The sequence below is a fragment of the Plutella xylostella genome, chromosome 8 (assembly GCF_932276165.1).
Source record: "Plutella xylostella chromosome 8, ilPluXylo3.1, whole genome shotgun sequence".
NCBI classification, from domain to species: domain Eukaryota; kingdom Metazoa; phylum Arthropoda; class Insecta; order Lepidoptera; family Plutellidae; genus Plutella; species Plutella xylostella.
This window is the reverse complement of record NC_063988.1, coordinates 7364017-7378046: the sequence shown is the minus strand read 5'-3', so window position 1 is coordinate 7378046 and position 14030 is coordinate 7364017. Positions and strand designations below refer to the sequence as shown.

The 14030-nt window shown below is 35.4% G+C and overlaps 2 protein-coding genes across 2 annotated transcripts; both read right to left on the bottom strand.

The window, feature by feature from the left end:
• Nucleotides 1–207: 207 nt before the first annotated feature.
• Nucleotides 208–8651, bottom strand: LOC105385620. Its single transcript, XM_011556031.3, has 3 exons — nt 8496–8651; nt 3400–3516; nt 208–913 (listed from the first exon to the last, which is right to left on the bottom strand). The coding sequence occupies exons 1-3, from the start codon at nt 8496–8498 to the stop codon at nt 698–700; spliced, it is 336 nt and encodes a 111-aa protein (XP_011554333.2). The 5' UTR covers nt 8499–8651; the 3' UTR covers nt 208–697.
• A 3393-nt stretch (nt 8652–12044) lies between these two features.
• On the bottom strand, nt 12045–13606 carry LOC105385619 (dynein regulatory complex subunit 2). Its single transcript, XM_038114744.2, has one exon. The coding sequence runs from the start codon at nt 13563–13565 to the stop codon at nt 12075–12077; it is 1491 nt and encodes a 496-aa protein (XP_037970672.2). The 5' UTR covers nt 13566–13606; the 3' UTR covers nt 12045–12074.
• Nucleotides 13607–14030: the final 424 nt, after the last annotated feature.

The window sequence follows — 14030 nt, the reverse complement described above, 5'->3', positions numbered from 1 at the left end:
TCGAGGCCAGGGTAAAGGGTCAAATCCTTACAAATTACCTACTTAAGGTAGGATCCCTATTAGGTATATTAGTCAATATTAAATTATATTTATGCAAAAGATATCCTGGTCATATGTAGGTGCACATGACTAAGCAAAACAATAATTCGTAAGTTAGTAATTGTGAAAAAAGTTGGTAACACATAAATGATAAATGAAAGACAAATGTATTTTTATATAGGTACAAAAGTCATATATTGCATAAATCTAAGTAATATGGAATAATAACTCTAAATCTATACATCATAATGTTTAAAATATTCCCGTTTACAGAATATACACACAGAAAACGGTAACATCGCAGACTTAACCATAATAATATTATCTAATGGCAATGCTTTTTATACAATCACAGAACACTGGTAACTTCGTTTAATTAAACTAATTGAATTCGTATAAAAAAATTAAAAATATTTGCAGATCTGGCATTCAAAACACCCTTTTGAAATCAATTTTATGTTATGACAAATTTATATTAGAATTCGTAGATATTCTTTTTCGTATAAGTAGCTCCTTGTCATGGTCTTAACAACAAAAAAACACCAATCAATCAAATCAAACACCTATCATCACCTCCAATCACAGAAAACAAAAGAGCATCTACGAATTCCACGATCCATAGAAAAAATTCCTACGTCATCTTAACCCCTCAGGAGTCTTACTTGCCTTTGCCGAAGGGGTTCGCGTTATCCTCAAAAGTGATCTTGGGCACGAATCCACTCTCCCCCTCAACCGTGTATTCTACGGTCATGAGGCGGCCGTCAGGCAGTAGAACTTTGTAGCCTCCGATGACTTTGCCTTGCGCGTCCCCTGCCTCGTTTGCGCCGAAGAAAAGCGCCTTCTCTTGGTCTTCTACGTCGTATTTGTATTCGTACTGTGGGTAAAATAGTAATTTTAGCCGGGGTATAAGAAGAGGTGGTAGACCAAATGAATTGGACGATGATCTTTTAATCATTCTTTGTCACGCAAGTCCGATTTTTGAGTTAAAAATAATCTATGAAACAAAAAACGAATTCTTTAGGAAAAAAGAATGTTTGCAACATATTGCTTATAATAATTCACCTGAACGTGTAAATATAATCATCTCTCTGTATAAAATTGACGCTAAGTAATTCATCCTCCCATGCGACAACACAATAAAAACACCTATCACTGATCCACACCTAATCAGTCTTAATCCTATTGCAATTCAATTCAGTTTTTACTCCGCTAACAATTAAAGCCGAGATAAAAACCCGATAAACAGGCAAAGCACAATAAAGGTTGGACGCAATAGCCGCCAATTACTGCAGTTGAGCAGAATGTTCACATTGTTAAGTTAAGTGGATGTAGATGAGGCGATACAGCAACAATGCGTGCGCCGCAGTGATGTATGGGTCTAATACATCCACACTTCACGTGTTTATGGTAGGATCGACCTATTAAAATCCACTGTTTAGTCGTAATTAGTGATGTTATTTACTTTATTGTAAAAAAATAGTTATTTTTTTATGTACTGGCTAACTGGCCGTCTTCAAGAAGGTTTGGTAATTAGCTTCTTGTCAGATTTTAACAAAAAAATTTCTTTTGTCACATCTGCTGTTTATGAAAAGTTTTTCTTTGAATATCTTATAAGTACAGTATTTTAATAGTGAATTAACTCGATAGTTTACGGGGAATATGTAGTGTTTATTACTAAATAAAGCTAACGAGTAATTATTTGTAAATAAAACTAATATACCTACTTAGTATTTACACATTATACCTATGTATATTATATTTACAATTACAACCGGTTGAAACCATTAAACTATGTCGAACTGTGCTAATAAAGAACCACTCGACTGAAGCACAAGTGAGTTTTGACATTTAGCAGATGCACGAGACACGTTCACAGTCAGGCCATCAGGTTAATTATGCATAGGTGTTAGTAACTGCACATGATGTATGTAATGTATTAAATACAGTATTTACTTACACATCTTCGGTTAAATTATTATGAAGTCTTATATTAAAATTGTCATCATAGGCAAAGGCTGGATGCAAAGTGCAAACAATAAATTCTTCAAATATCAACCCATTTACTTCGTTATTCAAAGAACAATGATATTACTATGTGAGTTTCTATTTGTTAGAATTATTGAGATAAAATGAAGTTTATTTTATTCGCACTGCAGATAGGCAGAAGCACGCTATAAAGTAACAACGGCATACACTAGTCTCTTCACCATCAAATGTCTCATAGGGTTGTCCAGGTGAGTGAGTTAGAATATTTATAACAACATAGCGAATATTGAAAATCTAGCCACAATAGTTATTTTTCATTAGGTGCAACTGCAATAACATGGTGACTCAATATTTCTCGTTTCTGAATATTTGTAAACGACATTTACAAATATTCAGAAAACTTTACTTCAATCCTGAGGGTTATGATAGATCTATGGCCGGGATAGTTCGATTATTAATGATGATTAACACTATACCATACAAAATATATATACAAAAACAACTGACGATCATTTACAAAGTTTTGAATTCTAAAATCTAGTAATAAAAAAAAACTATTGACAGGTGGCAACCCTAACAAATATGTCTTCTGCAACAGCGTCACATAGGTCAGAGGTAGGCACGTTTTGTTTAAATTATTGCATCTACGGCGCATCCTTGTGGGTCAACTTATATGTTAAGGTAAACAACCTTTGGGTTTTATTGCCATTATACTGAGTAATTACCCCTTCGAGTATTTACCGATTACTTTTATGGGATTTTAATAGATGATTATTATGATTGAGTTCAAATGAGCATTGTTTTTGCGCGGATTTTTGTCACGTCTAGGTCATGGCTTATACTAGGAATAATCAAAGTTTTTAAATTATTTTCGTCTTTTTATAAGTATTTGGTACTGGTTTATGAGCTAGGTTCACACTGGCTTAATAGGTAGACATCTTACTGTACGCTTCGTTGCCTTTAGTTTGAGTTCATGAACGTTTGTTACACTGCACTTTTATATTATTAGAATTTAGGCTCATAAATCATATCTAAATTTAGTTTATTGTAGTCGTTATAGACTGGCTACAGTTGTGTTTAACGATGTGATTAGTGTACGTTTATAATTACATTTAACTTTGTAATTTGCCTTAAGACATTTTATCACAGCACAAAGATTACCTAGAATAAATTATTTCTAACGGTAAGCCCGTCTGGAGTACTGTGATGCTATAAAAACATTGAAATGTGAAAAAACATTAAATCCATAAAATACAAGAAGTTTATATGCGATACTTACCGGTTGTACACATCAACTACTATCTATCTATACTTTGTAATGAGAATTTACTAAAACTAAGCTAGTAGTATATAAGCTGCTATATGGATACTTACAGGCATAGGAGGGCCGTTGTCTTCTTGTGGCGCCCCCTGCGGTGCCGCTGAGCTTTGCCGTAAGCTTATCACAGCTATCGCAAACGCACAAACTAGCAGGCTCCTTGATATCGACATCTGTTGGTAGAAAAACAATAATTTATTGAAAAAAAGAATGTTTCATATTTTGATTCATTCACAAATACATAGCTCAAATGACATATAGTAGATTGAGAATTTTATGCTCAAAGTAAGTTAAAATCCGTTGCATACATTATTATAATGAAACTAACGTCGCACTAAAGAAAGAAATGGGCAAACATATTATACGCATCTTATACGTTGCCCAGTGAATATTCATATTATATGTAACTGCATACATATATTAGTAAGTATGTAATTATTATGTTGCCGTTCCGTACCATCACAGGCAATATTCGACTACGGTCATACAAAAGACATCAACGCGTAGCCTTAGTTTGAAAGTTTTCGGATAAAATAAAAGTTATAAATAAATATATTATTTAGTACTTCAATTGTACTAGCTTTTCGAAGTGGTTATAAATATTAAATTTTGAAATTTATAACATCATGAATATCATGAAACTGGTTGACCTTTTCACAGGCTCAAATAATAAGACACCATGTCAAAGCTCATCAATAGTTATGATACTTCTGACATTACACAGAGAGGTCCAATAACAATATTTGTGTGGAAATGTTTTCCAATTTATCTAAACATTTGGTTAGCTTTGCCTTGACTCATAGGTCAGCAGTCATTATACTATATTATGATAGGTGCTTGGGCCTATGATTATATTTTAATTGGTATTTATTTATACTGGAGATACGGCTTGAAACCTATCACGCTAGTAAAAGCTTTACTGTATTGTTTTTGCACAAACAAACAGGCGACGTACCTATTGTATATTTTTGGTATCATTATGTATGTGTTAATTTTAATATAATTTGTATATTTGAATATGGTCTAAAGTTCTTGATAAATGATTGAGTATTGAGTACCTACAAATTGCAAATGTACCTAAATATTGGCCTCATGGTAGAGGTTTACTGCCGAATAGTCTCCAGTAAATCGTCGTATTACTCTTCCAATAAAATATTTTGACAAGTAGGTTTGCGCAACTCAATCCTGCGCCTGCGACCTCTTTACTTCGATATCTCGATCGATCGTCGGAGTTATCGCCCGATCGATAGGCCTCCGCATCATGTCAGTGCATTGACAGAAAGGTATAAATAGCAGAACGTTCATACAACCCATAACTTAAATATGGTATAAATGATACTCAATATAGATAATGAAAGCAGGCCGATACAAAATGTTATCCTATGTTTAAAAAAAACGTTACAGTACTTAATCTAATAGTTTTTCCACGTTAACGTGTGCATCTTCTAGTACTCAATGGCCATAAGAAGTTTTTTTACTATTTCATAATACTTACTTATTATGAAATAGTAAAAATGTCTATTATTTTGGATTCTTTCCCTGGTTAAAACAGATGTTCTAAGAGTTACACGTGAAATATTAAAATTAGACGAACTTTTACTCAATACATACACGCAAGCTTGATTTATTACTGTAGTTTTAAAAATAAAAGTTTTAACACTGTGGGTACTTTTTCTAACTGTACAGACCTATGAAAACAACAACAACACTTATATACAAATTAGCATTAATTCTGTTTTCCTACGGGTGGCTTGCTACTATATGTATATGTCGCAGGCATCTGGTTGAATCTCCTTTTTGATTGAACCACTAGCCCGTTCATTGGATGGCGCTATTCAGTTGTATGACTAGGCCGAACGTTGATTGTGCAAGCGTCACAAAACGTGGTTTAAAACAAATATGGCGTCTAACAGCGAACAGCTGACACAAAAAGCACTTGTATTGTTATTTTTTTGCAAATAAATAAGCTTTTAAGTGCGTTATTTATGTTAAAATTGTGTGAAAACATGGACTTACCTATTACACCGTCGGCGGATAGTTTCAAAGAAAAAATGTGCTGAAAATGGATAATTATGAACAACAATATCAAGGTACGTTTATTGTTATTGTTTAGTTAATTTGTGAGATGAGAGCTTTGTAAAATAGTCTTTTTGTTGACTCTTGTCTGGTCATGTTCATCCTAACCAGACATTACAAAGTTGCTATACTATATCCCATTTAACGACTTCGCTGAATAACGTTCAGTCAAGACGTTGGACGTTACAGTCAACCACTTGACGAGTTGTTCTTTAGTCATTCAACTGAGTAGCGTCATCCAATGAACGGGCTAGCGGTTCAATCAAACAGGAGATTAAACCAGATGCCTGCGACATATATACTATACTAAAGATGTTGCAAACACATTCCTGTTTAATAACATTAAGGAATGTCAACTGGAGTCGCGTCTATCTTGTTGAATGAAAACCAATCAATAACGTAATAGGATCCGGCTACTAATTAATGCAATAACATGCAAACAATGGTATATGTAGCAAAGTTTTAATTGTGTGAATCGTTGCATATATTTGTTAGTGTTGTGTTAATATGAAGCAGGTAAGTGTATAGGTATAGACAGTAGATAGGTATGTGAGATAAAACTCAGCTTAGATATCACTATTATTTGGATTTTATCCTCTAGAAACCGATGACACTAATACATTAAAATAAGGAAGCACTTAATAATTGCTTATAAAACTTTAAAACGCACTTTTAAAATAAATTTGATGGGATTGTTTACTTATTAGCACAATTCCCAAGTTTTTTTTATGATCACGTGGTCATACTTCCTCATAAAAAAGCTTTTTATAAAGCCGCGCTTTGTTACATAATGGAATTGATAAGCTAATAAAAGTACGCGACAACTGTTTCACTACCAAAATTACTAATTATTAATATTTTTAACAAATCGCAGAACTGATATGTTTAAAATGTGTTTATTGTAAGAAATACTGCTCTATGTAAAAGTAAAGACATATCTACAAACAAATGTTGAAAGGTACCTTATAATTTTACATACCTAGATGCTAAATAATTCTGTAAAATCGCGATATCGATGGCGTGGCGTGACCGTTCAGGGGACGGAATTTCTTTGTCTTGTCTTACAAAACCACACAATCCACACTATTATTACATAGCTACAAAGTATACGAGTATAGTGTGTACATAATTATCGCTTTTTGTTTTCTTTGATAAGCGTAGTGCAACAAGTAAGCGTGGGAGCTTTTTTTCACCGAAAATTTGCCTGTACAGAAGTGTAGTGTATGCTTGGCGTACTTACTAAGAAGTTAATACATACATTATAAGCATGATTAAATTAAGTAAAATACTATGGACTCAGGAGCAATCGAATTAAATTTATTGTATTTGTATTAAAGTTTAATAAGAGTGTAAGCTTTTAAAAAATATATTTGAAATTGCTCAAAACTTTTAAGGATCAGTTTGATTCATATTTAGTGAAGTAACATTTTGTTCATTAAATAGCGTGCTTGTAAACTATTAGCACCGTGAATGTCACTTATCTAACTGTAGTGATTATTTTTATGAAAATTCATAACTTCAACTGACTTAACATGGGAATATATAAGATATAATTGGTTGATGGATTAAAAACGGCAAACCCTTTTTCTAACATTTTAAGCAAGCAGCAACGATTGACAGAAGTATAATTATTAATTACACAATAAAACACAATCATTAATTAATTCCTGCATAAACAGATTCCCAAAGCCTCCGAACTAATTATTCTAATCAACTTCTTAGGCCATTTTACGCATACCGACGACGCTAGCTAAATAGTCTGTACTGAACCGTGTAGAAACCAAATTCTCAGAGTGGGACTGTAGGAGTAGGATATAAATCATGTGACATTTCATGAAACATTGTCTTCGAATAATGCCTAGATACCTTTGTCTATGTGTATATTCACACAGGCACATAAACTAAACACCAATAGTGACTGTACTGTAGCGATAAATCTAGACGTTGTGGGAGATGAAAAGCTTTAAGCTATATGTATTAAATTATAAATACTTATAATTTAATACATATATGGACTTAAATTGTTTAAAAAATATTTATTATTATAAGCGATCATTGCATTGTCCGGTGCTTGTACGTATATAGATATGAAAGCCTTAAATCAAAAAGTTTACAACTGAGCGTTAACTTTTGATGAACTGAAATATGTATGTCAATTTAAACAATGCTATTAAGCACTCTAGATTGACACATCTTTAAAAGAACTAATTAGGGGGGGGGGGGGGGTCATACATTTCCGAGACAGATACATATGTAGACATACCTAATCAACGAAATTTACGATAACAATTAATTATAACTATCTCAACTGTGGTGGTGACTCAAAATGCTGTACCGGGTTCGATCCCCAGCCAGGCAGAATGTATTCTTCTTGGGTGTTAAATGCTTGTGTTCTGTTATCTCTATCCCGCGTAGACATATTTATGGCAAAATCCCTCCAATCTTGGAGAAGGCTCCCACTGGGAAATATTTACGGGCTTTATGTTTTATTTTTTTTCATTCTTAATTTTTGTGCCTTTTCTTTTGTAACGGTAAGCCCTTGTCAATAATAGGGGTTTCAATAATTATACGAGACCCGCTGTACTACCTCAAAAACTTTAAACATTGTTTAACCAGTGTTTAAAACGAAATTTGACAGATTTTGTAGGCGTTTGACAACACCTGTTAAATACTGTCTAAGTTTTTGTGGTAAGGCCCCAAGTCTTTATGTTGTACACATGTGTATGAGTAGATGTACACTAATTTGTAGCTAAACTATTTACAGACCGCCATGCATGCATGTAGAATGGGATTCCAGTCACTTCATAAAGACATCAGTAGCTTACTCAGTTACGTTATTAAAGTCTTAATTAATCGACATACTATTTATAGCGATTTACACTGTAAATACCTACCTAAATTTTATCTAACAATATGTACTGTGTAGCCAAGATAAATTGTATCTATTAAGAGTAATAATAATGTGATCAAAAGCTCGTAAGTATTTTATGAAACAAAAAGCAGCTTTAAACTCATTCACATAAATTCTGAAAGCACCATCATATTCCACATCTGTTACCGCAAGTTTACAACTCACCATGATAACACAAACTGCACAACACTACACAACAATACGTGTATAATTACGATAGGTAGGTATATGCGTCCCTTAGCTCTTGCTCGAGACAACTGGTTGCGCGCCCCGGCCTCGCCTGCGTCTTATAGCCACCCCACGGCGCCGCCGCCGCCGAAGATGCCGCAATGTCGCCCTATCATGATGGATGCCTCCACACACGACCATCCAGATAATCATACCATACCTCAATAGCCATCAAATATCAACCCGTTTTCAAACCGCGTTTCCAAGTTCACGCACGAACGATTCCAACAATACATTGCCGCGTAACAACGTATAGAAAACCGTGATCGATGACACGAGCCGTCAATGAAGCTAATTCTGAGAATCTTTGAACTTTAAAATTTTCGTAACGGAATTTTGCGCACAAAGTTAAGGTAATTATTTCATCACAGATTAAATGTGATTAGGTTTGTTTGCCTTGTCGGTTATCAAGCAATTATAATATTTTGAAAATGGTTTAGCCGTGAACTCTATTTTTTACAATCCAATAATAGCTAACTTGCGTCGTTGTCAAATTGTTGATGTCGTGATGAATGACGAACCATTAATTAAAATTAAAATTATCTTCTTTTTTTGTTTTATATACGTCGCGTCGATCAACATGGCTAATAATAAAAGTAGCTGCTATATACTTAACTGTGCATGCATAAATGCTTAATGAACATAAAGAATCAACGCATGAGTTCTTAGTTACGATTACGAACGCTACGGTATCGGTAAGGGTACCTACCTGCTTCTGACTTTGTTCATAGTGTTACTTTTGCCGCGACTCAAGTACTTATTTATACCTAAATAAGAGCGTCAACTCTATGATGACACTAATGACCATGCACGAGCACAAAGCTGATGCAGCCAGCAGCCCTATTACACTTACAAATATAGAGCGCTCAAATTAATCTAGTTTCGCATACAATAATGTGCATTATTGCAATTCGTGCGAGCTTTTCCATTGCAATTATAAGGGCTGATCTACATACCTAATTGTGATAATTTCCAATAGAAATAGGAGTAGTTAAAACGTATATAGAAATTATAATTATAATAGGTACTTTAAGTAAGTAATACATAATTACAAGTGAAGAAACCATCTCGAATTATCACTACACCACAGTAGGTATCTTATCAGATGCGGCATCATTCAGAGAAGAGATGGTTAGGTGAGGTACCTCGACTTTTCCTGTCGAGTAACTAGATCGGATGCCTAAACAAGTGCATTTCTATTTTGATAGATACATGTAATTAGGTAATAATCTTGTTTTACTTATTAAATTTTGCTGCTTATTACATTTGCGGTAGAAAATTAATTATTAATAACGATAAAAAGCATTGTAATTTTTGAGATTCCCATAGTTTGCTACGAAATCGACCTATTTAAAGTATTTCGAACTCAATACGAGGAATCTATCTAAAACATTTCACGACAGTATTCTGACCTAACCCGTATGTCTAACCTTTAGTTAGGTCCTACTTATTCAGATGGGAGATGTATGAAGGTATCTCTACCATATCAGAGGAGGGTGAAAGCTCTTTATATCTTTTGTATTCTACTCATATTGAGGAAGTAAGTGATGGCCCTTTATGCATGGACGGCATTTCGACAAGCCCTTCAAAGTACAGACTGATAGACATGTAACCTAACTTTATCATTGAATAATAATAACATATAATGCATCCATTTAATTTAAACAACTATTCAGGACAAACTATGCTATAAAGCATGTTTGCCTTACTCATCCTCATCCATAAATGTCGTAAAAAATATGATCAACTAGGTAAGATTTGCTTTGTAAATATAATTTCTTGCCTCATTCACGGAATGCTTGTGAGTAAATTATTGTTTTATCTTCAAAGGCAATCGGTGATCGTCAAATGTAATTTTATTGTTGGCCTTATTTGTGTCTTCTGCTATTCCTATTATAGCAAGTCAATTTAAAGGTATGCAGGTTAATTTATTCATAAAATTTGCGACAATCGTGGTGGATCCCTGAACAGTGTAAATGTCAAATTACCTACATTCAATTATAAACATTGTTCCCAGGTAATGTTATCTTTAATGTATAGTTAGATGGTCGCTATAAATAGATGCAGCGGTAGGTTTGATGTGTATTCAATTTAGGCGTAAGAAGTGTAGGCAGCTCTTAAATGTTAAGGTACCAACAATGTTGACATGGGATCGGTAGGTATGTTTATTTAGGTTAGCTTTGTATCTAGTTACCTTATCTAGGCATTTCATTGCACCTAATCTTGAACTAAGGTTCACTAATTTATGTAGGCCAGGTCAGTGATCACTGATCACCATTAAACTGGCTTTATTTTGGCATTAAGTATCTACAACAGCTGCTTCCGAAGCTTGGGGCTTGATGGCAAATATCTGTGTGATGAATATTTGTGTTTGCCTTTTGTCTGGTTGTCGTTTATCTATTTAATTTTGTATCTAGGTATATGTGAATTTGTGTACGGTGGCCTGCGCCTAAAAGTATACAGGCGGAGTTTTTAAAATAGCGATCCCTGATGATGAAGGGATCAGCTACATCTGTTATAAATCCGGAGACGTGTTGTGTGTGATGTGTGTAGCAGTGGTGTTTATGTGGATGTGCTTGAGCAGCATGTGAGCTTGAGATCGCTATTTTAAAAACTCCGCTTGTATACTTTTAGGCGCAGGCCACCGTACATATATCAGCTGTCCGACACCCATATCACAGCTTCTGCTATTTTGGGGTCGGATGGCCATGTGTGAGGTGTCCCCACATAATTATTTATTTATAAATTATATTTTCAGTAAAATATTTTTTTTACTTAGTTATGTACTTGTTTTTTTATCGGTCTAAATCTTTGACCCTGCCTATTGTGGTGATAATGTGTCGCAGTTAGGCTTAATTTACACAAAAAATGCAAGGTGACGCCAATTAAATTTAAAATAGATACTTAAACAGGCATTTAAATTGTCGCTGGTATTCAATACTAGGTTCAGTAAGTACCTATGTGAACTTGCGTTATTAGCTATTCGTATACTTATATAAATGTATAGGCACAAGTTAATAGAGTTTGCGGGTGCTATATTGGACACTTAATACCACTAATTAATTACTGACAATAGTGATACTGTGTGTACTTACATAAAACGTTTCTAACTAACAAGAATCCTAAATATTTGCTCGCATCAGAATGTTTGTCACTTGATTTTTTGTTAGACGAAAACACTTCATATTTTTAAGGGCTATTTCTCTACTACTTCTTAGTACCCTTCTTTTCGACGACAAGAAAATTAATTTGAAAAAAAATAAAATAACATGCGTTCGCTTGTGTCCTACGACCGTATACAACCCAAGCCTGCAAGGTAAGGTCAAAGTGTCATCGTTTGCGCCTCGCGGCATCGCGGGCTGTATGTAGTTGCGACATGCGATACCTGCTCCAGCGCGCTTCTCTCGTCATCAATCGAGACGCAGCCCTCACCCTCATTAGCTGTAGGAAGATGAGGAGTCGTGACCACCTCACACGAAACTCTTGTTCCAAGTCAACAACTCAATTTAATTGTATTCACATAAATTTTATATTATATTTAGAAACTGCCATATCCCCATCATCAGCTACTGGTTTCGACATATCACCTTTGTTGGGGTTCACGCTAATGCATGTCAGCGGACACCCAACTGTATTTTTAGCTGCTCTGTAAGTCTCTATTTGCAACAGAATATCATCGTTTTCTTGTTGCAGTAAAAGCTTTTCTCGATGTAAAGCTCTTCTAGTAAGTTCGGCCCTTGAAACGCGGTGCCAGAGTCTTGCCAAGCCTGACGTGTTTGATATAGCATTAAGCACCAACGGGTCTACGTATTCAGATCGGCCATTAATATTCTCTACATCAGTGTCAGTTTGAGGCTGGTCACTCCCAAACGGCAATACTTTTTCACGTAACGTTTCTAATCGCCGGCATAGAGCAGCCATGCGAAGGATTTTATCTGCCTTTTGAAGAGATTTATTTAAGAAATCGCTAGCTGAATTGGCCTCGTGTACAAGTGCTTCCATTTGCTGGAAGTCTAGTTCACTTGATGTAATTAAATTTTGTTTCATTTTATTCCAAGCAGTGCGGTATCGGTTGCGCCGGTCGCGGTAGGCTGCCTGCTTGGTTCCCGATTCATAAGCTTGCAATTCATTACGCAGTCTCCGAAGTATGTTGTCATCATCAGCTATTCTTTTAGCTTGCTTTGCTATTATATCCGCCATCATATTTTCTTTTTGCCTGAGTCTACGCCCTTTCTTTTGGTTTTCTGAAGTGTTAGCCACATATTCCCTGAGCACAGCCTTGTAATCCTCCCACATAAGATTATATGTATTTTCCAGGAATGAGCAAAGACTTTCGCGGATATTGGTGAATCCCATTCGGTCGTCATCTTCTTTAACCAGAAATTCTCCTCGAGTGGTCCAAGCTAAGTTATCTGCTACAGTGTGCGAGTGATATATGAGAAGATGCAAATGTGTTTCTGCACCATCATGTTTCGTCGATATATCCGCAAAGTCATCTTCAGTATATTTTAGAAGTTCGGCAGTTTTTCGACCGTTTTCCTTTGACATTTCTTCCAAGTCTGATAGAAACTTATTGATCATAGCATCTACAGTATCGCAATAGCTTGCCACCGTGCGCTGAAACTGATCATCAGCAACGTTTATCAATTTTAGAACATGTGTTATGTAATAGTGTTTCTTATCGTAGACTCTTTCAAAGGAGTGATACGTGGCTTCAATGTCCTTTCTTATAATTGGTAGTTTAATATTCAGCATCATGTCGAGCCATTTCTCTTCCAATTCTTGTCGTTTTTGAGCCTGAGCATCAATTTCCCTCTGGAGCTCATTTCTCTTCAACTGCTTCTTCGCTTCAATTTGGGCTTTCAGTTTTTCTTGTTTCTTAGCTTCTTTCTTTTCCTTTCTTTGTTCCTTCGTTAATTTACGCTTAGGACTCTTAGGACTCTTTGGAGCCTTAGGACTCTTAGGAGCCTTAGGACTCTTAGGAGCTTTAGGACTCTTAGGAGCCATTGTTAAAATTAAATAATGTGTAAAATTTATATTATTGTGTACAAAGCAAGCGGCATAAATACTATAACGTATAGTTTTTTTTTCTCAGTGACAGTTTACATCATGTTTACATTGACAGACCCGTGTCCATTAGAATACGCACTCCTATTATCAAAACCTTATTCCGCAGGCCCGCTACCAAGCTCTAGTAGGTGGCTGCGAGCCTCTCCAAAGCTACCTGCACAAGCGTCTCACTGAGAACCTGAACAGCGAGGCGGCGCTGGGCACGGTGGGCGACGTGGCGCAGTGCGTGCAGTGGTTGCGGTCCACCTTCCTCTATGTCAGAGCAGGGAAAGACCCGAGGAGGTATCTCAATGTGCCGCAGAATGCGCCGGCGCACGTCATCTCGAAGAAAATTGAAGGTGAGTATAACTATACTATAGTTAGTACCCACCTAAGCCGTTATATCTTTTTCATCATAGGGCC